Consider the following 24,647-nt stretch of genomic DNA (forward strand, 5'->3'; position numbering starts at 1 on the left):
ATCCCTAGTTGTCTGTATGTGACTCAAGCATGTATGTGGTGACATATTAGTGGATCATGTCTTGAGTGATAACCAAAATGGTCTGTAATATATGGATAAAAGAGGGAAACCTTATCCTGGTAACGTTACGGACACGGCCCGCTTTGTGGAATGGTCACAAGTGTTGTAACTTGTCACAGATGGTCTGATCCTGATCATTCATGTTGGGGACATGTGAGTGGAGGCGTCCTATATAAAGAGTTTGTATAAAACCTGACCACGAAGTGTTAACGTGTCATTATATAACACCATTCATGACAGAGACTTCACTTCACTAGGATGACCATAGGTAACATGACATCAATCTTGAGTGAGTTGGGCACTCCAGCCATTGAAGGCAATTCTTTGATTTGTATGGGTGCGAATGGCCAGTTCGCCGATTCAAACCTACCATTTTGGGGATTCTTCTGATTTGGGAGCTGGGAACTCAGCTACACAAGATGGAATTCACTCCTTCCCCGAGGCAGGGGTAAGTAGATAGATAGTTCCCTTAAGGGCTGATTTTGAGGCTTGAACGATATGGCGACACACACCTTCTCTTTGCCCGAGAGGTGTTCACACATAGTTGGACTATGTTGTATTGTTCATTAGAGGAATCAGTGGTACTTAAGGAGTGAGATGTAACTATAGGGACATAACGATAATTTGGCCCAGTTGTACTTACGAGCATCTGTGAAGGGTCATCGTACTCATGATTGGTTATATCCGATGGACACAGAAATATATCTGTGGTAAGAAAAGTTCAACTGTTGGTCTTTAGTGGAATGATAGACAGTTAACGGATGGTAGATCTCGTGGCTAAAGAGTTTAGTCTGCTATTCACGTACCGTTGGAGCTTCGAGCTACAAGTCCATTAGGTCCCCTGGGTAGCTTGGATAAAGTCGAGAACCAATATTTGGGTTAATTTGCAATGTTCAAATTGACAAGAGGAAGTTCGATTATATATGATATAATTGGACTGGTTAATTATATATAATATAATTAGCTAAATGTATGAGATACAATATTTTGGAGGAAATTAGATATAAATATGATTTATATCAAGTAGATGAGAAAATACTATAGTAGATATGTGATATCAAACTATAGGATAAAAATATAATATGATTATATTTATTAATTAATTAGTTGGTTATTTATAAGATGATTATGCCAAATTTCACGTTCGGACGTGGGTTAGTGGGTAGCATCGGTTATTGTAACCGATAAGTTAAAATGAAATTTTTTTTCATTTTTGCATTGTCGATCAATCGCCCAAAAGATTTCGTGAAGTGCACGTTGGTGAAAGAAAACGATCACTCGAGAGCCTATACGATAGTTGCTTCTCCGCCTAAATGATCGTCCCCTCGTGTTAAACAATTGCACACTCTTGCTTACACGATCGTATAGTGTGCCAATTTAACTAAACGATCGTACACCTTTTCCTAAACGATCGTTCAGTAAATCCTCCATGATCGTGTAGCTCTTCCTACGCGATAAGCACTTCTGCTATGCGATAGCGTTATTTTCTCTCCCAATTGCTTATCGCCTATACGATTCGTATTTCCTCTGTCCTCTACCAAATTCACCGAAGCCCACCCTTTATATTTTCACTCCAAGAATATCCAGGGTTCATTAGTGGTGGTGTTGTCCCCGTTGCGGTCATGAGTTCGCGTTGTTCATGCTGCTGTAGTCGACGTTTTCCGTCGGGCGTCGGTAGAACACTTGGAGGGTTCCGCTGCGTTGGAGTTCCGGAGTGTGAAGATTGTCTTCAACTGGTATGGAACTCTGTCCCTTTGTTATTTTGTTGTTTGTAGCATGCCGTTAATTAGAGTTTATTTGCATAACTGTATGTGTTGAATGTATAATGTTATATTTCGGTCACGATGAGATCGGAGTGATCTGAACGCGTTCATGGAACTCTTGGTATGAGATCCTTAAGAAATAGAAAAAGAACTATGGTTTATATGTTTCATGAAATGAAATATTAAAACTATAGGTTATAAATATAGTATGATAAGTTGGTTATCATTTATATTTATAATAATATTAATTATTGGATAATTAATTCTTTTTCTTTTAAATAACTAAAGTAGTGGGTGATTATTGGATCATGGTAACTGTGAGTATAAAAAAGGAAAGTGGTTTCCTATTTTGAAAAGAAATTTTTTACAAACATTGGAAAAGGTTTGAGTTTTCTCTCGCGAAAAAGAAACTCACGAAGTCGTCAAGTAAATACAGATTTACTAAATGACGGCTGGGCTAGCTAAATGATCGTGCAGAGGCGAGCTAAACGATCATGCAATATTTACTAAACGATCGCATAGTTTTGCTAGACGATCGCAGGCTAGAGGTAAATGATCGTGTAGTGTCTGTAGGCAATAGACCGAGCTAAACGATGGACTAAATGATCACATACTTGCCTAATCGTGTACACGATCGTTGTTTCCTCCCTTCGTCTGCCTCATACCAAGTCCAAACAGAGCCCACCCTCTGGATTCTCACACCAAGAATACCAAGGTCGCCTTGTTGGTGGTGTCAGACTCAACTCGACACCGTCGAGGTTTTCTGAAGGCCGTTCGTGGTGCTGTGGAGATCGTTCGCTGTTGCGGAGGAATTCGTGACTAAGGAGATCGTTGAGGACGAGTGCGAAGTGTACGTGCTGTGTTTGTGTGATGTTGCAGTCGTGTAGATCGGTCATTCGAGGCTGCTATTGTTCGAGCGTTCGTGCGCAACAGAGCGTGGAGACGTTTCTACTGATGTGCGTAGAGTTTGTCTCTTTATGCATTTGTTGTTCATGCTGTAATTTCTGCATTTGAATTGTATAACCGCTTGTTTTGAATTCGACTATAAATGCATTGTTCATTCATGATTGTAATTTGGAATAATCTTGTTCCGCTGCTCATGGAAATCATGCTTCCGATTTCCTTCACTATAATGATGTGGAGAATTATTGAGAATTCAAATGGAGACCCATTGAAGAACTAAAGGATTCTTCAATCTAATGAATTATCATGTGATGCTTGCTCTCAAGGCAAATTAATAATTAGACCATCACTAGCTGAAGTTGGGACTGAATCACTTGCATTTTTAGAATGAATTTATGATGATATATGTGGACCTATTAACCCCCAAGTAGACCATTTAAATATTTTATGATATTAGTAAATGTATTCAGTAGATGGTCACACGTCTGCCTATTATCAAGTTGAAATATTTCATTTGCAAGATTACTTACTCAAATAATTAAGTTAAGAGCACAATTTTCTGATTATACAATTAAGACCATTCGTCTTGATAATGCTAGTGAATTTACATCCCAAGCTTTTGATAATTATTATGTGTCAATTGGGATAAGTATTGAACATCATGTAGCTCATGTTCACACACAAAATAGTTTGGCAGAAACATTTATAAAACATTTGCAATTAATTGAAGACCATTACTTATGAGAGAAAGCTTCCTTCATCTGTATGGGGACATGCTATTTTGCATGCAGCATCACTTGTACGCATTAGGCCAGCTTATCATAAGTACTCGCTATTACAATTAGCTTATAGTCATGAGCCAAATATTTTCCGTCTGAGAATTTTTTTGGTGTGCAGTATATGTTCCAATTGCTCCACCACGCACTAAGATGGGTCCTCAAAGGAGGTTAGGAATATATGTTGGATATAATTCCCCATCAATTATTAAATATCTTGAACCCCTAATGGGTGATGTATTTACTGCATGATTTGATTATTTTTATTTTAATGAAAAAAAATTTCCAACATTAGAGGGGAGGAATTAAGAAATTGAAAAAAGAAAATTACATGGAATGCATCGTTATTATCTCATTTAGATCCCCTACAAATCAATGTGAATTTGAAGTTTAGAAAATAATTCATTTGCAAAATATAGCAAATCAATTACCAGATGCATTTATAGATGCAAAGATAGTAACCAAGTCACATATACCAACTGTAAATGTTTCATAAAAAATTGATATCCCAACACAAGTTGTCACTAATGAGTCTAGAACACACTAGAAGTGTGAATCCTCGAAAACGAAAAGTAATTAATAATGAAAAAGACTTGATTGAGGATTTAAATACTCATAAAAAAATCTTTGACATGACTAGTGAGGAAGGTGAAATACCTAAAGATAATAATGAGATTTCAATAAACTATGTTATGACGGGAAAAAGATGGATTCGAACTAATGTAATTATTGACAACATATTTACGTATAATGTTGCTCTTGATATTATATCTGAAAATGAAGATCCTGAACCAAAATCTGTTGAAGAATGTCGACATAGAAAAGATTGACTTCAGTGGAAAGAAGCAACCGAGGCGGAATTAAACTCACTTTCAAAACGGCAGATTTTTGAACCGGTAGTCCGAACACCGGAAGGTATAAAACCTATGGGATACAAATGGATATTTGTGAGAAAAAAAATGAAAATAATGAGTCACAAGATATAAAGCAAGACTAGTTGCACAACGTTGCTCACAAAGACCTAGTATTGATTATGATGAGACATATTCTCCAGTGGTGGATGCAATTACACGAAGATATTTAATTGATTTGACTGTGTATGAAAGTCTTGATATGCATCTTATCAATGTAGTCACATCATATTTATATGGATCTCTTGATAATAATATTTATATGATAATCTTATAAGGATTTAAGGTACCTGAAACATATACATCAAATTCCCAGGAATGGTATTCAATGAAGTTACAAAGATCACTATATGGATTGAAACAATCAAGACGGATGTGGTACAATCTCCTGGGTGGATATTTATTGAAAAAAGAATATCAAAATAATCCAATATGTCCGTGTGTTTTTATAAAGAAATCACAATGATAATTTATTATTATAATTGTATATGTTGATGACTTGAATATAATTGGAACTCCTGAAGTGCTTTCAAAGGCAATAGAATATCTTAAGAAAGAATTTGAGATGAAAGATCTCGGAAAAAAAAAATTCCTTAGTTTACAAATTGAACATTTAGCAAATGGAATATTTATTCATCAGTCAACTTATACTGGAAAAATTTTGAAAAGATTTTATATGGACAAAGCACATCCATTAAATATTCCAATAGAAGTTCATTCATTGGATATAAAGAAAGATATATTTCGATCTCAAGAAGATAATGAATAACTTCTTAGTCCTGAAGTACCATCTTAGTACAATTGGTGCACTTATGTATCTTGCTAATAATACAAGACCAGATATTACATTTTCAGTAAATTTATTAGCTAGATATAGTTCTTCTCCTATAAAAAGACATTGGAACGGAATTAAGCATATACTCTATTATCTCCGATGAACAATGAATATGGGTTTGTTTTATTCAAATAAATCAAAGTTTGATCTAGTTGGTTATGCAATATGATCCACACAAAGCTAGATCTCAAACGGGTTGTCTGTTCACATGTGGAGGAATTGCTATATCATGGTGATTGGTGAAATAGACCATAATGGTCACTTCCTCATGCTGAAATTCTTGCAAATCACGAGACTAGTCGAGAATGTGTATAGCTAAGGTCAATTACTCAGCATATTCGTGAAACATGTGACTTGTCTTCTAATAAAAATCTTCCGACAATATTATACGAAAACAACACAGCTTGCATAGCCCAAATAAAAGGAGGATATATTAAAAGAGATAGAACGAAGCATATTTCACCGAAACTTTTCTACACTCATGAACTTGAAAAAAATGACGACATCACTAGACAACAAATTGGTTTGAAGGACAACCTGACAAACTTATTTATAAAGGCATTACCAACCGCAACTTTTAAAAAATTGGTGCACAACATTGGAATGCGGTGACTCAAAGATCTTAAGTGATATTTTCGTGAGGGGAAGTAAATATATTGTATTCTTTTAGGATTATGTATTATATGAAATATTTCTCTTTTTTCTTCACTAAAGGTTTTTTTCCCATTGGGTTTTTCTTAGTAAGGTTTTAACAAAGCATATTTCATATATATGTGGGCATCTAAGGGGAATATTATAAATATCATAAAAATAGATATTCAATGCTTAGTGTGTCATTTTTCATGTTGTCCATGTGCCTTGTAATAATTCATGTTTGGTGTCTATATAAATCCATATCTTACTTGCCACTTTGCCTATAAATAGTGACATTTGATGGATCATAAATTAAACACATTGGTGAGAATAAAAAGAAAATTTCATATATTTCCTATCTCCATAAAATCATATTTTATATTTCTATTATTCTTATTTATTTATTTATTTATTTATTTATTTATTTATTTATTATTATTATTATTATTATATATTATATATTATACTTTCTTCATATCCGTTGTGCTCAATTTCACACCATGTTAGTACTTTTCTAAACTATAGATTCTTTTTGCCCTGCAACAAAAATTTGTGCGGATTAACCATTTGAGGAATTGGTATGACAATCATTTATTATTCAATTCATAATTGTGCTAGCCAATTAGAATTAAATTTTGAATCCATACCATTCTCACAATCATTATAGCATGTAGATTCATTGAATTTGATTTTTTTGAAAAAAATTAATTCAAAGAATAATTAGTTAAAATTATTTAAATCACACCCAATTTACTAATTAAACTTAACTATGGTAAATTAATTTGCACTAATTAATGGAAAAATATTAAAGAAAAGGGTAATTACAATGGATAGTATTTTTGTGATAATAACTAAGTGTATGACAACATTTTAAAAAAATTGTAAAAATAGCAAAATCTATCAATTATAATGGATTTCTACTGATGATATGATTTATCATTGATAGACACCTACCAATATCATGGTCTATCACTGATAAGACTATCTAAATTTTACCATATCTGTAATTTTTTGCATTGTATTTTATCTGCGAATACTTTGGGTTGATTGCTATATTTTCAACTATCCTATACCCTTTCGAAATCATTTGGTTTTTAGTTTTTGGTTTTAGAAAATTAAACCTATAAATTACTTTCACTTCTTAATTTCTATGTTATATTATCTACATTTTAAGAGTGTTTTCAGAATCTAAAACAAAATTTGAAAACTAAAGTTCTATTTGATAACTATTTGATTTTTTTTTAAAAAAAAAAAAAATTAAGTTTATAAACACTACTTACACTCATAAAGTTTTCATATTTTATTATCAACTTTCTACTCATCTTTTCCAAAACTAAACCAACTTTTGAAAACTAAAAAATGTAGTGTTGAAAAACTTGCTTTTGTTTTTAAAATTTGACTAAGAATTCAAATGTTATTCCGTAAAATATGTGAAAACCATAATTAAAAAAAGGAGAGATTAGTAAAGAAGCATAAATTGCAAAAGCAATTTCAAAAACATAAAACAAAATATGAAATCATTATCAAAGGTGGACTAAAGAATAGTTAAAAAAATAATAATAATAAATTTAAAATTTGGTTAAAAATTCAAAATGTTTCCATAGAAAAGATAAAAACCAAGATTAAGAAATATGTGGAAAAAAAAAACATGCAAAATTTTAAAAAACCTGAGAATTGTCGAGTAGGTTTACTTCATCAATTCAAATAACTTAAAATTAATTTGATACTTAGACTTAAACATATAAAATAATTAATTACTCAAAATTAATTCATTTATATTGATCATTTTGTCTTTTTTAACTTTTTATTAACGTTTTATAATTATATAACATCTTGAAAATTTTATAATGAAACATATTCTCTTAAAGAAAGATGCATTCATCTTTATGCATCTCTTATCATTACTTATATAAAAAAAATTAATTAATGTATTTTATTAAAAAAAAAAAAAAAAAAAAAATTGTCACATGATCAATTATGATTAAACAATAAGGTAAAATGTACGAATATAAGTGTTACTCCAAATGTACTTAACTAATTTTCTTTAAATAATATCATTCCTAAATTTCTCCCTCAAATGGACATGTACCAATACTTTAAAGTTGAGTTGAGATATGACCGACTCTCATTTCACCGTTTTTTTTATTCTTAAATGCATGTTTGGGTTTTTTTTTTCAAACTCAATTATTAAAATAGTTAGAAACTTTAATGTGTTTGCTGAATTTCAAAAATGATTGAAATAAAAATTGACAACTGTTGTTGATTTATGTACTAAATTTTAAATTTGGTTAATCAGTTATTTTCAGATTTCTTCTGATGACGATTTTATGATTTGACCTTTTCGATGTCACTTCTTGGTGCGGTGTACTAATTTAAACTATAAAAGTGGTAAACCCACCCCCTAATTGAAAAAACAGCTTCATTTAATCCTAAACTTTTGATTTTAAACCTTTTTATATATAATTTTTAGGAAAGATTATACTTATCCAAGATTTGGATTAGGTTTCTATTTGGTCATTGAAATTTTAAAAATAGTATTCTAAATAATCTTAATAAGATTTTTTCTTTATTTGACATAATTAAAAGATGGAATAGTAGTTAAATGTTGTTTAGACCTTTATTACTATAATTTTAAATAATATAGAAAAATTTTATAATTTTATAATTTAAATCATTCAAATTGCTTGTTTTCCATCTCCGCACAAAAAAGCATCGGCGGATTTAACATATCCAATGGTATGAACAAAGGGTCGGATAAAATGATATCCTAATGGTCTACTAACAAACCATCGGACATCCAACTAGTCCCGACGGTCTACTAACAAATTGTCGGACTTTTTAGACTTTCGCCCGACGGTTATTTCCAACCATCAGACATTTTATTTTACCTCGACGGTCTACGAACACCTTTGGGAGTTCGTATTTTCGTTCGAAGGTGGTCAATCAACTTTCGGGCAAGGTGTGTCGTATGTAAAAAAAACATTTATTGGAATTTGTAAAGTTAGCCCGACGGTGGGCATTGAACCATCGGCATTTTGTAAATACGCCCGACGGTTTCGTGTAACCGTCGGGTATTCTAAGTTCTAATAAAATATAAAAAGATTTTTACGGGAATTTGGGGAACTTTGGTCGACGATTAGGGGTGACCGTCGACAGTTATTAACTTTATCCTGATGGTCCTCGTTTAACCGTCGGATTTGGAGACTTAAGTCAACGGTTTTCAGCCAAACGTTGGGTGTTCTAAGTTCTAATTAAATATAAAAAGATTTTTTTGATAATTTGGGGAACTTTAGCCGACGGTTGTGCCAGAGCACCATCGGGAGTTCTAAGTTTGGCTGATGGGGGAGGGCAACCGTCGGCAGTTATTAACTTTATCCTAACGGTCCTCGTTTAACCGTCTTTGGAGATTTTAGTCGACAGTGTTTTCAGTCAACCGTCGGGCGTTCTAAGTTCTAATATAAATATAAAAAGATTCTTTTGGGAATTTGGAGATCTTTAGCCTACGATTGTGTTAGAACACCATCGGGACTTCTAAGTTACGCCGATGGTAAGTGGGTGACCATCGGCGGTTACTAACTTTATCTCAACGGTCAGGTAGACGACCATTGGGAAAAGTCCAATATAAATATCCCCCTTAAGCTCGTCGTCTCATCTTCCCTAATTTCTTTTTCTCCTTCATTCGCTCGCACGTCGTCCGGTCGATATCTTCGTTCATCCGCGCTCTGATTTATTCTTCTCCTTCATCTGATTTCTTCTTCTTCTTCTTCAGCCATGGTCGATCTCTTCCCTTTTTTTCCCTCAAGATCGCCATCTCCTCTTCCTCTCAATATTCTTCTCCTTCGTTCGTTCGCACGCCGTCCGGTCGATATATTCTGTCCAATCGTCGTGGTTGTCGTGCTCTCTCTTCTGGCCAGTCGTCGTGCACTCTTTTCTTCTGTTTGGTCGAGCATTTGGAGGTATGTAAGATTTTCTATTATTTTTTTTTAGCTTAGACTTCATTATTGAGAGCTTATTGTTACATGAAAGTGTGATTTTTAGTTTACTGTATGTTCAAAATATGATTATGGAGGTTATATGACTAAAATTTGATTTGTAGCTTATTATTATAAAACTAGAACTTTGTTATTTAACCTTTTGAAGTTTAATATTTGATTTTGAGCGTATTATATGTTTAAAGTGTAAGAATATTTGATTATGTCAAGAATTTGATTTGGAAGGAAGGGATTTTAGAAATTTGGTGAACTACAATTGAATTTAATACCATCCACTTGGTGAGAACTTGTTTTTTATTTAGTACCATAGTATGGACAAGAAAAAATAAATAAATCCCCAAATTTTTATATATGAACATTTTTAAAGAGTGTGTGTAATTTTATACTCCATTTTTTAAAGAGTTTGTTGGCACACTCATAAATCTTAAGAGTGGTTAGAAGTTTAATCCCTTTCTACCCGACAAACATGCATATCTGACGAAATTTAGAAAGTTTGAAGGATAAAAGAAAAGGAGAGGCCAAAGGAATGTGTCCATTATATTGGAGAAAGGAGAGAAGCGATGAATTGGTAATGATGGTGGAGAGAGCATTTTTTTTTTTCCAGGTAAAATCTATTAGTATTGTCTTTAGCTAGTGGAGTTATATTGGTAATGGCATTAAAATTGTATCGATAGGATGACAAATTTGGAAAGAGAGTGAAGAATGACAATAATTAAACATTGAAGTGTGGGACATTTGTTTTCAAGAATGATTAGATTACAAGGGATTGTCAATCCCTTAAAGGAAAACTTCATTTTCAAGGATGATTTCGGAAATTAACAAAAAAAAAAAAACACGAACAAGAAGTAAATGAAATGAAATTAAAAGTTAGAAATTGGAATTATATGTTCTAATATAACTAATCTTCTAAATCATACAGGTTCAATTTATCGCATATATTATTAAGAATGGATAAAGAGTGGATTAAGATTAGGAATAAGTTATCAACTTAGTATGCAGAAGGAGTATATTGATTCCTTGGTGTTGAAAAACTTCATGTTAATAAGCCGGAAAAAACAAGATGTCCATGTAGAAAATGTATGAATGCTAGGTGGGAGCCAATAGATGAAGTTGAATGACATTTATTTATTAAGGGAATTTCTCCATCTCATCATCAATGAGTATATCATGGAGACCCAGTCGACTTTTCTAGGGGATACGAGAGTCACACATCTCAATCGACATATGATGGTAGATTAAGTATGATAGAGATGAATGTTATAGATGAAGAAAATGAAATTTTGAATATTATAAATGATCTACAGTGTCCAATTGCTGATGTAAATGAAGAAGAAAATGAAGATGAGATACACACCAATGCCCAAGAAAGAGATAACAATTCAAGCTTATTTGAAGACTTAATGAATGAAGCATGCAACCAGTTATACCCTGGTTGTACAAATTTCTATTCATTGTTGTTCTTGGTGAAATTGATGCATACTAAGGTTCTTAGCGGTTGGACCAACAAGTCGTTTGATTTGTTACTTGAATTGTTAAAAGAAGCGTTTCCGGTTTGAGCATCTATACCGAGTTCATTTTATGAAGCTAAAAGAAAATTACGTGACTTAGGACTTGGTTATGAGTATATTCATGGTTGCACATACGATTGCATCCTATATTGGAAAGAATTTGTTGATTTGCAATAGTGTCCAGTATGTGGTGAATCTCGATATAAAATTGAATATGGAAAAAGTAAAAAGATTCCACATAAAATTTTACGACATTTTCTTTTAATACCAAGATTGAAGCGATTATTTGCAACTAAGCATATTGCACTTGAAATGAGGTGGCGTAAAGATAAACGTGTTGAAATTAATGGAATGTTGCAACATCCAGTTGATGTTGAAGGGTGGAAGCATTTTGATCATGAGTTTCCTCAGTTTGCTTCAGACCCTAATAATGTTCGTTTAGAACTAGCTTCAGATGGATTCAATCCATTCGGGAAATGAGTACATCATATAATATGTGGCCAGTGGTGTTCATTTCTTATAATTTGTCACCTTAAAAATATGTGAAAGAGACAAATTTCATTGTCTCCCTTCATATACCCGGTCCAAAATCTCCTGGAAAAGAAATCGATATTTGCTTACAGTCATTGATTGAAGAGTTAAAGGGGTTATAGAATGATGGTGTGCACACTTACAATTGTGTTAACAACGAATACTTTCAAATACGTGCGAGCTTATTGTGGATTATTAACTACTTCTTTGCGTATGGTGACCTATTTGGATGGAGTACCAAACGTTACCAAGCATACCCTATTTGTAAAGAGGATACATCATCAATGAGGTTAAGAGGAAAACAATGTTTTTTGAGGCATCAACGTTACTTCCAGATAATTATAGTTAGCGCAAAAGCAAACAATTTGATCGAAAAGTAGAATGTAGACCTCCTCCAATTGACATGGATGGAGAACATATCTTACGAGATGTGAACTTGTGAAATTTTCCCCTGCTTAGCAAACATCCAGAGAAACGTGATAAAAAAACGGAAACGAAGTTTAAGTTAGAATAAAAAAAGTATATTTTTCCAACTTCAATATTGGTCGAAACTTTTATTGAGACACAAGTTGGATGGTATGCATATTGAAAATAATATTTGTGATAATTTGGTAGGCACATTATTAAATATTGAGGGAAAGAATAAGAATACAACTAATGCTCATTTGGATTTAGAAAATCTAAACATACGAAAAGAACTACACCTGCAAAAGGTAGGAGATAAAGTTGTAAAGCCACACGCTGCAATGCATTAACTACTAATGACAAGGTTTCATTTTGTAAGTGGATGAAATTAGTCAAATTTCCTAATGAGTTTGTATCCAATATATCAAGATGTGTGAGTGAGACAGATGGAAAGCTATGGGGGCTAAAAACTCACGACTCGCATGTTCTGCTTCAGAGGCTTCTTCTAATTGGTGTTCGACATACTTAAAAAAAGACGTGTCCACTATTGTCGTTGAGTTATGCAAATGTTCTTAGTTAAGTTTTAAATTTTATATTCATTCTGAGATTGGTATATAGTATATTAAGCATTAAACTTATTTAAATTTGTATTTTGTAGGTATAAGATTTTTGTTGAAGATGCATCTCCCGACAAGTATATTTAGGTTGAGATGTTAATGTTATTTTGGATTTAAGAATTGTGGATTAAGGTTGTAGATGCATCTCTCACTATGTACTTTGTTATCATGTAATATTTTTTTGGATTAAGAAATTATGGATGTTGTGGTTCGGATTAAGGAATTATGGATGTTATAGTTATTGGGATTGGTGTCCTAATTCTCCCGGTGTCTCGTTGTTTTGAAGATACACATTGTTTGATGAATAAAATAAGTATTATATATGATATATTCGGTGTGATGTATGAGATACATCTAATGGAGGATTGATGTAAATGAGATTTACATTAAGAACTATGGTTTATATGTTTCATGAGATGAAATATTAAAACTATAGGTTATAAATATAGTATGATAAGTTGGTTATCATTTATATTTATAATAATATTAATTATTGAATAATTAATTCTTTTTCTTTAATAATCATAGTGGTTGGTTATTGGTGATTCATGGTAACCGTGAGTTAAAAGGAAAATTATTTTCCTAATTTTAGTAAACTTTTACAAACATTGAAAATTGGTTTTGAGATTTCTCTCGCAAAAATAAAACTCACAATGTTTGTAAGTAAATACAGATTTACTAAGCGATTAGTAAACGATCGTTTAGCTTTTACTAAACGATTGTTTAGCTTTAGCTAAACAATTAGGCATTGACCTATGCGATAAGTTTTAGCCATCTTCCACTTGCTCATTGCCCAATCATGTACACGATTGTTGAATCCTTATTCATCAGCCTCATTCCAAGTTCGAACAGAACCCACCATATGGATTCTCACACCGAGAATACCAAGGTAACCTTCTTGGTGGTGTCTTACTCAACTCGACACCGTCGAGGTTCTGTGGAGGTTGTTCGTGTGTTGTTGGAGGTATTCGTGACCGAGGGGATCACAGAGGACGAGCAGAAGTGTTCGTGTAGAGTTGCAGTCGTGTTGTTCGAGCGTTCAAGGTTGTTGTATTCGAGCGTTCGTGAGCAAGGAGCGTGGAGATGAGTTTACAAATGTTTGTAGCTTTCGCCTTGTTCATTTGTAGTTTTCATGCTGTAATTTCATATTGATTGTATAACCGCATGTTTCTGTTTCGACTGTAATTTGTAATGTTCATTCATGATTGTAATTTGGAATGATCTATTTTCACTGCTCATGGAAATCTCGAGTTCGATTTCCTTCAATAATAACTTTTGGATTAAGATTTTAGATTTAGACATATTTTCTATATATTATTTACTATCTATTATAGATATTTCCTTGATTTTGGCAATCTTATTTTAGTTTGATTGATATTTGTAAGATTCAAACAGGTGTGACATTTGAAAAAAAAAATAGGTCTAAAAAAAATAATAAATAAACAGATTTAAATAAGTATGATATTTGGTTAAACATATAATCCTGACGTTAAAAGATATATCCCGATGGTCCATGGGAGAAATCCTGCGGTTACTACTAACCGTTGAGATTTAAAAGATATCCCGACGGTGGCTAATGACCGTCGAGGTAAAGGACCATAGCCCGATGGTTAGAGTACCATTGGGCTATATTAATATCTCCCGACGGTCCCTAGTCACCGTCGGGCGAGAGTAAAATCGCCCGAAAGCAACCACACCGTCGAGATATATTAACTCATCCCAACGACTTTTAAATTGTCGGGATAACCATAAAATCTCCGACGGTTGAACCTCGGGGGTTTTCCCTTTGTCCAGACGGTGTTCTTTAGGGTCGGGGGAAAAGTCTCATCTTATATTCATCGAGATAATTCTTTTTCCCTATGACATGACTTCCATACCATTGGGAGAGGTTTCCCCGACGAAGCTTTCCCGACACTGTTGCTGACGACTTCCCCATCGTCAGGAAAGATTTTTTCGACGGTCTTTCATCTTATGCCGATGACTTTTACCGTCGAGATAGACCCAAATTCTTGTAGTGTACTGAGATACACTTGAATATTTTTCTTTAAATAATATCATTCCTAAATTTCTCCCTCAAATGGACATGTACCAATACTTTAAAGTTGAGATATGACCGACTCTCATTACACCTTTTTTTTAAATCTTAAATGCATGTTTGTGTTTTTTAAACTCTTAAAATGGTTAGAAACTTTAATGTGTTTGCTGAATTTCAAGAATGATTGAAATAAAAATTGACAACTATTATTGATTTATGTACTAAATTTTAAATTTGGTTAACCAGTTATTTTCATATTTCTTCTGATGATGATGATTTTATGATTTGACCTTTTCAATGTCACTTTTTGGTGTGGTGTACTAATTTAAACCATAAAAGTGTAAACCCACCCCTAATTGAAAAAATAGCCTTCATTTAATCCTAAACCTTTGATTTTAAACCTTTTTATATATAATTTTTAGGAAAGATTATACTTATCCAAGATTTGGATTAGGTTTCTATTTGGTTGTTGATGTTTTAAAAATAGTATTCTAAATAATCTTAATAAGATTTTTTCATTATTTGACATAACTAAAAGATGGAATAGTAGTTAAATGTTGTTTATACCTTTATTACTATAATTTTAAATAATATATAGAAGAATTTTATAATTTTATAATTTAAATTATTCAAATTGCTTGTTTTCTATATTCTTTCTCCTCTCCATTAAAATTACTCAAACTTAATTTTTACTATTTAAAAAATATAAAGACGTTTTAACAATAATGCTCTCTATCTCTATCAATCTATAGAAAACTTTTGCAGCATCTCTCTCTATTGCTATCATTGATGGAGACTTCTACGACACAAATTTGAATATGTCAAGGATATTCTAGTGACTATTTCAGGGAATCATGTAATTAAACTTGTGGGATATTATTTTTAGGTGACCGTAAAATTAAAAAATGAAGTAATAAAAAAAAAACTCATGTTTCTAATGGAAATAATTTTGTAGCATATAATTGATAAATTTAGGGTAATTGCATTTGGTAGCACTTTTAAAGTTAATAATCAAGTATATAGCATCATTACTAAAGAATTACAAATGTAGCAAAATCTTTCAATAATAGACTCTATCGCTCATAGACTTCTATTAGCGATATAGTCTATCACTGATAGACTTCAAGAGTTAGATGTCAATTTTTCTATATCTAAAAAAAAATTTACATTATGTTATATTTACTAATATTTTAGGTCTGATCGCTACATTTACAATTGTCCCTATCCAGGTTTAAAAAGTATACATCTACAAAATAAACAATAACTTTTTAAATCATTGTCAAAACGCATCTCATTTCCTATGTAACAAACTGATATTAAAGAGTTCATTCAAAATTTCAATATAGTATATACAATGACTGACATAATATATTTTTCATCAGAATAAGTTATTGTAAGTTTAGTAGGTCAAGTGTGTGAAATTCAAGAGGTCCTTACATCTAATTCAAACAATAATAAAGTGTTCATCTAAACATAGCGAAACTAATAAAGACATATTTTTCTTCAAGTTAAAAGTTTGAATCCCCCTTCATTTATTACCGAATTGAGAATTAAATTCATTAATGTCAATACATTTTATGTACACCCTCACAAGTTAATCATCTCCACATAAATAAATTTCTGAGAGATTCTAAAATTACAAACATTTAAAAGGGAAAAAATTGTACAAACAGTCCACACAAACAACAAAATTCTACAGTATCATACATTAAGAGAACAATAAGATTGCTTCAATCACTAGTTGAGTAGTAAATCAATCTCCAAGGAAAGATCAGAACAATGTTATATGTAAAAGCAATACAAAATAGTCATTCATATAAGTAGGAGAAATCAAATAGCGTGTGAATTTTTGTTCAAATCTTCTTACTAGATTAGATTTGTATCTACGGTGGTCATGTAAAGTTTCCGAAGTCATAAGCTTTAAGATCTCGACTGTAAGAAGAATCATAGCCGAATAAAGTATTGGAGTCTTCTTTTTGTTTCTTAATAACCGAATAAAGCTGACAACATCGAAGTAAACTTGGCTGACAAGTAATCTGATCGACTCATAATGTCAAGGCTTTTTGCTGTCTCATAGAGACATTAGGATTCGAGCGAAACAAACCAACTGCTCGCTCGAGCCATCTAATTCATCTTCATCTCAACGAATAACTATACCCTGCAAAATGCATTTTAAAAGAGTAACTCATAGAGTTTTTCATGGACTCTCCAATCTAAAGAATGGTGAAAGTATTCAATTTGCTGAGCAAATACAATAAATATAAAACCCACTTGCAGAATGGCAGAACTAAATGGATCAATGCAGTGGTCCATATTTAGCAAATAGACAAATATTCTCTTAAAACTAAAGGAATATCAAAAGTTAGCCATCAATACACTGAAACTTCGCTTCGTCACCAACTACAACAAGTTGACAAGTTACTACGTAGGCAACGCTCCAAGCCTCACAAAATTTACGATGCACGACGGGTTTGCAGTTGCAGTCTAATAAAAGTTGGGTTGGGCCAACATTGGGATGGCATAATTAAATGAAATACAAAAGTTACAAAAAGGAGGCCAGCTATTGGTAGAAAAAGTGCATCACAATTACAAAAAAGTTGTGAAGTATGAACCAATATTGAGTCATTAATCCAAGCGTAGAATCCTCGACATCTGAAAAAGGCCTCTAGTTTCTGTCAAGCCAAATACTCCACAAAAGTGCAAAGAGACCACTTGTCAAGGGAGGAAAGAGAAATTTGGTCTATCGTGTCACAACATCTAACACCTTAACAGAAAAGGAGCATCCCTATATGATAAATGATCCAAATCTTCCCACGCCATTTTTATAAAGAACACACCGCTGCAAGTGAAGCACTAGAGCCGAGGACCCTTAATTGATATCAAAGGTATAATTCCTACTAAGGGCAACAAACCATGAAATGAACCTCTAACCCTTTCTGAATTTGGGCATTCCGTACCTTACAGAATAAATGAGACCAAAAAAAAAAAAAGGCAAACCACTTTGAGATGGATTCTGCTATTATTGTCAATAGAGAAACCAAGGGAACAGGGAGATGCAGGCGATTTGATTTCCACAGGTTCCTACTTATCAAACCCGTCATTAAAATTTAAACCGATGGGGTTAACTTCATATTTATTCATTGTGATCCAATACCACAATAAATGTGAGTTTTTGTGGGTCAAACCACCATCATAACATCTCTTAACGTTCATATACACTTTTGATCCCTTAAATTTGAACTGATATCTATTTGATTAGTAAAGATTACAAAATGATTCTAAATTATTCCTACTTAAAACTTTAACCTGACGAAATGATGATTAACTAGTATTTGTTGACATGGATTGTCTGCCATGTCTATTCTGTTTAATAACATGGAAAATAAGCTGAAAATTCATTTAAAAATTGGTAAACATTCCAAATTTCTCTTCCTTCCCAATAATCCACGCGACTTTCCCTATAAATGTTTCCTCCATTTCAACCCTGCCGGCAATTCCAGTTCCATATGAAGACAGGGCAGAGAATTAAGATCTTATTTTCAGAAATTGACACTTGGTTTTTTGTTTTGTCTAATTAGTTTCATTTTGGATGATAATATGTTCATCATTTTTTTCTTTTTTTAGTACAATAGAATATAGAATTCGAACCACATATCCTCTTAGTAATTAACACATTCTTATGTCAGTTGAACTATATTCGCTTTTGGCTCATCATATTAAATCATTAAATTTGAATATCAAAAATAGTTAGATTTTGACAAAATATTAGAAAAATAGTTGTCCCACATCTGAAAGGTTAAAAAAAGTTATGAGCTCCAAGTATTATAAAAGGACCCTATGTCTTTAATTTCAAATCATCCTACTTTAAAACACTCTAAACTTTGTATACTAGCTCAATTGTGTGAGTTAAACGCTTTGAAAGTGCTTGTAATTGGGTCGAAGAGAGATTTTTGTGTGGTTGTAATAATTTTTTACATAGTAAAAATTTTATTGGTGTGTGATTTTTCTCTAGTTTGAAATTTTTTTCACATTAATTCTTGATTGCTTCTTTTATTTTCTATGTAATTTTTCTTTTGGTTCCTACGGTAGAACCGAAAAGATTTTCCCAACAAAAATTACTAAAGAACGGTTCTCCATTAAGATGCATATAAATTGTCCACTCTAACATTTGAGTGAGTGGAGGAGGCCACTAAAAATTTTCTAGAATTATTGCCTATTATCTACCGCACTTCAACAAGGCAGCAAACGGCCATTAAAACTCTTCGACGAAGAGCGAGGCTGTGATACTCTTCAATGAAATGAACGACGTGGCTAGCAAAGGCAACAATGAACGATGGCGCTATGATGTCCAGGAAAATTCTAGGGCAATGAGATGGATTATTGACAAATTAATTGACATGCTAGCTATGGAAACATCTTTAAACCAACTTGAATAGAGCGTTAGCATTTCTTTTAATTTTGGGTAAATATTAGTTGTCAACATTCATTGCGATTATTTTTTTCCTTATATGTGGTAGGTTATAAAGAAAATTTTTAGTGGCCTCCCCCCCCCCCCCCCCCCCCCCCCCCATTGTCTAGAGAAAACATAATGGCTAAAGGAAATCTTAATAGGACTTTAATATTAAACCACCACCTACTGTCAACCAGTACAACTACAAACAAAATTTCTTTTAATGTCGAAATCTTTTGTTGAATACAATAACTATCCCAGGTTCAGTTCTTTTTTTCTTTTTCCTTTTTTTTTCCTTCTGGGGTACTCCAAATTATAGAAGTTAGTTCGCCTACATGAATAAAAGGAAGTACAGTATGCCGTCTTTAAACAGAATGCATGTAATGTGTTATGCAATCGGCATGTTACCTCTATCACAAGGACAGCATCTTCACAAGATCCAAACGCAGCAAAAGTTGGAGAATGTTTCAACAAAGTCAACACCTGAGGCGTCCATTGCACATACAACTTTATCCACCTAACCTGTCAGAAGTGTCAACTACAATCAAACGCCAATTAAAGGAAGAAAATTATAATCCTCTGCAAGCTACCTATCTGCAAAGAGAGAGGTAATTGCAGATATAAGCCAGCTTTAACACTGATATGATATCTCAATCATAAGAGCTAGATGTGAAACCAACAGACCAAATTCCCCTTCAAAATCCGATAGAAACACCCATGTCAAGTCCTTTCTATAGCATTCATCATTCTGACATGATAACCAGAAAAAGGGAAAATGGAATAGCACAAGAGAATAACGACATCAAGATTTCTTGGAATTTTGTTTCATTTCTATTGGTCATAAAAGAGGTAAGGATGTCCCCAGTGTCTTACATAATAAGTCAAAAACATGATTCGTAATCTGCAAAGGAGCGTCAAGTCCTCAAATCAAGCCTAGGTTAATAGTTACGGAGAAATCAGAGTAAAAGTTCTTCAAACTTGGACTCTTCTTTGCAAAGATTGAAAGATAACACCTGATCCCCTTTTCCCATTGGAAACAGGCAACCAATAAAGTATTTTCCTCTTATTGAAAATTTGATACGTTGTATTAAGGTCACATGAATGACAGTTGTACCATGATGTGGAGCTTTCTGTTTTACCCACAGTATATGAAAATGCAAGACTACAGCATCAATAAGCTGCTGAATTCTAAACCCTCATATAATGCCAGCAGGATGATCCAGGGGGAGTAGTAAGGTTTGTCCCCTCAGGTAACGACTTTTGGAGTTTCAACTACACTGTTAGAGAATAAGAGGAGCCCAAATGGAAGTGTTTATGCCTTATTACACACCTACGTGTGCTTACAAACGAAGATAACGATAGCAGCTTAAATTTTAGCAGGCAACTGCTCCTAGTCCCAACTGCCAAGCATCAAGATTTAGGAGAACAGCGTGATGTTCTTTTTAATAACTGTGGGTATTCTATTCAAGCTTGCTTATGCACCTTGATTAGTTCAGGCTGTTCAGCAACACTGTTATTTGACCAAAAAACATTTGGAGTCAGAACTTACCAGACTCCTAAACATCAAATGCAATGTGAAACACTTGCCCTCCTCTCTTCAAACAAGGGGCACTCATTTTGACAGTGCTCAAAAATGGGAAACATCATGAGATCAGTTCCAATAAACGGCCAATTCCCAATTTCCAAGTTGTTTATAAAATGTTCTTGTCGTCATATTTTCTTAAATCTTCACAATATCCTCAGCATCCTAATAAAGATCTAAATATGGGCAAGAGTGTCGCTAATAAGACTGCAAGTATAAGAGTCAGGAGTGCAACCATTCGCCTTCATTGAGAGAAACATCTCCCTTGCTTCATCATGCCTACCTGATTTGCACAATGCCTTAATAAGTGCACCATATGTATAATTGTCAGGCTGTATACCCAACCTTAACAATGAATCAAAAAGCTTCTCAGCTTTCTGAACCTTGTTCATTCGAAAGTAGCTCTGGATAAGAGCATTGAAGGAGAAAGTATCAGGTTGTATACCATGAAGTTGCATTTGTCTCAAGAGATTAGTAGATCTAGAAACATCTCCAATCGCACAGAAGGAACGTATCAATATATTATATGTGATAGCATTTGGCATGACATCCCACTCAACCATTTCAGTGAAACAACCAAAAGCATCCTCATGCTTGTGTGCCTGACAGAGGCCATCAATTAATGAATTAAATGTGAAGATATCTGGTCTAAAATGACATTCTAATAGCATTTCAAGAAGTTCCTGAGCTTTGTCCATATTTCCATTTCTGCAATACCCACTGATAAGTGTATTATAAGTAACAATATTTGGAGCAATGCCTTTATAGTGTAGATCCCTGAAGATTTCAGATGCTCTATCCATTAATTTGCCTTTGCAAAGGCAATCAATGACCATGTTATATGAATATATGTTGGAAATAAGACCATCGTTTACCATCCGATCCATATATTGGTTTCCAATCTCAATTATTCCTGCCTTATACAGAGCTTCAATAAGTGTAAGATATGTACTGAACGCTGGCTTGACACCTCTTTGCACACAATTATCAAATATATTGCATGTTTCCTTCAGGTCTAGTTTCTTTAGTACGCATGCCAAGGTGACATTGAAGGTTGAACTGTCCGGTACATAACCTTTCTTGCCAGTTTTACTCAAAAACATGACAGCCTCACTGGCCATAGAATTATTTGAAAGGCAGTAAAGAATATTGTCACAAACCAATTGAGATACGCCCTGCTTCTTCTCAACAAATTCCAGCAAAAGTTCAAAAGCCTTATCTGGGGCAATACAACGAAAAACTCCATGAACCAAGGATCTCATAGAAGCTGCATTTGGAACCACATTCTTCTCCTTCATTGTCTGTAAAACTCTGAAGGCTTCATCAGCCCTTTTAGCATTGCAAAATCCATCAATCAAGATTGTATATGTGAAAACATTCGGAAAATATCCCAAGCCCTCCATTTGTTTGATCAAACGAAGCGCCTCATCCACCACCCCGATCCTACAAACACCATGGATGAGAATGTTATAAGTGAACCTATCAGGGACACAGTTATGGGATGACATTTGTTGAAATTTCAAATAAGCCAAGTCTAGCGAATTGGACTTGATCAATGCATCAATTACGGCATTGTACAGTCTGGTGGTGGGATTAAGACCCAAAAACCCAATTTGCCCAAATATTTCCACACAGTATTTTGACAAACCCAATCTACCCCAACTGCCAAATAAAATACAGAGTAATTCCTCTGTCACTTTAAGACCAGACTCTTTAATTTGCTGAAGCAGATCAACAGATAATAGCACCGGACGATCAGGACCTTCTCGATAAAGGTTGCGGCCAAGAACCTCTCGAATCGATTGTTTCTTTGCAAGTAACGGGTCGACATTCGAAACCCAAATATAAAACCTAACAGCATTTAATGGGTTGTCCTGATTTTGCAAAATACTAACAACAAATTGAGGAACCAAAACGACCCTTTTCGCCTTATACTCGTGGTTTAACAATAGAAACCAGTCCTTGCTCAATAGAATCCTAGAAAGATATGAATGATCAATTGGTTTAAGACTCAATCTACGTTTATCATCAGCAAGAGATGAACGAGTGGGCAGGTTAATCAAACTGGGAGCCTTTAACGGAGTAGTTAGTGGGGAAGGATTACCTCTTGAAGGCGCTTCAGTGTTGTTAAAGGGTCTTTGTTTTGAAGTTCGTTGGATTGTATCGGAAGGGATTTGTCTCCGATATCTGTTGGTGGGAGTGTAAGCTTGTAGAGGTCGATTTCTTAGAACAGGCGTTGCCCTGAAAGCCGAAGGAAGCCCTCTCATGGCCTTTCAGGAGACCAAGCCTAATGCCCACCAGTCTCGCTTCGTTTATAAAATGGTCACTGATTTTTGTCCGAGAGTATATTTGAAAACAATATATTTTTGGCTAGTTTGGTAAGGATTTGTTTTCTTTTTTTTTTTTTCTCTCTCTCTCTCTCTCTCTCTCTTAATCGAGTTTATGAACAATCTGATTAAGATGAAGAAGGTTGTTGTTTAAATAAAGAGGGGTACATACCAATTTATTACTCTAAATTTTAAAAGTTATATCAATTTAAATCTTAAAATAATAATTAAATTTAATCCTCGAACTTTTTCACTTATGTTGATTTAAACCCTAAACTAATAATTGTAAACCTTAAACCTTTATTAATGTATCAATTTAAACCCTAAACTTTTATAGTTGTATCAATTTAAACTTTTCATTATCTTTTATTTGAAAATTTTTATAAAAATTTAGGGTTTAAATTGATATATTTATGAAAGTTCAAGATTTAAATTGATACCTTTATGAAAATTCAAAGTTTAAAATGATACAACTATTATTTGGGATTTAAATTGATACGATTCCCACAGTTTAGTGTTTAAATTAATACAAATCCTAAAGTTTAATATTTAAATTGATATAATTCTCAATTTAATTTAAATTGAGACAATCCTGAAATTTTTTTTTATCTTTTATGGAAGGATTTTCACACTAATAACCTAATTAAATATGCAAAATTACAAACTTAAATCAACCACCATTTTTTTCATGAATAGTTTAATATGTTACAATATTACATAAAAATCAAGGCTATAGTCTATAATACCCCATTAATTTCTAGCCTAAATCATGTGCATTAAAATAGTTTTTTCCAAATTTTTCAAAACCCATCCGAAAATGAGCTTTCCATTTTCATTAAGTTAATAAAATTTTATTTCTTCCCTAATTTGTCTTACAATATTTTATTTTTACAAATCGTGAATTTTGCCTTAAAATTTATAATCTCAAAATTCAATGGATTACATTTAATACATAAGTATAGTACAAAATATTGGTTTTCAAAATATTGGTTTTCATCTATGTTTCGATTTTTTTATATATATGAGGTTTATTTCAAATATATACAATGTTATTTTAAATATATACAATGTTTATTTCAAATACATTCAGAACAGTTACAATTTAAGGTTTTTTATAATATATATACCCTATATTATAATTTTGACCTCATTTCTATTAAGATATATATTCCACTTACTTTATTATAGTTATCCATGTATATTTAGTCATTTTGCAAATATATACCATATATTATATAATAATAATGCTAGAAAAATTGCAAAATCCATCTTTAAAGTATGATAATTGTTGTAAATTTCACTCATAGTTAGATGTTTTG

General features: G+C 33.0%; 1 protein-coding gene across 1 annotated transcript; it reads right to left on the reverse strand.

The window, feature by feature from the left end:
• Positions 1–19,562: 19,562 nt before the first annotated feature.
• PPR40 (pentatricopeptide (PPR) domain protein 40) lies at positions 19,563–23,398 on the reverse strand. Its single transcript, XM_039041966.2, has 2 exons — positions 20,293–23,398; positions 19,563–19,941 (listed from the first exon to the last, which is right to left on the reverse strand). The coding sequence occupies exon 1, from the start codon at positions 23,266–23,268 to the stop codon at positions 21,178–21,180; it is 2,091 nt and encodes a 696-aa protein (XP_038897894.1). The 5' UTR covers positions 23,269–23,398; the 3' UTR covers positions 19,563–19,941; positions 20,293–21,177.
• Between the last annotated feature and the right edge of the window lie 1,249 nt (positions 23,399–24,647).

This window comes from Benincasa hispida, chromosome 1 (assembly GCF_027475165.1).
Source record: "Benincasa hispida cultivar pf3 chromosome 1, pf3_genome.v1.1, whole genome shotgun sequence".
Lineage (NCBI taxonomy): Eukaryota > Viridiplantae > Streptophyta > Magnoliopsida > Cucurbitales > Cucurbitaceae > Benincasa > Benincasa hispida.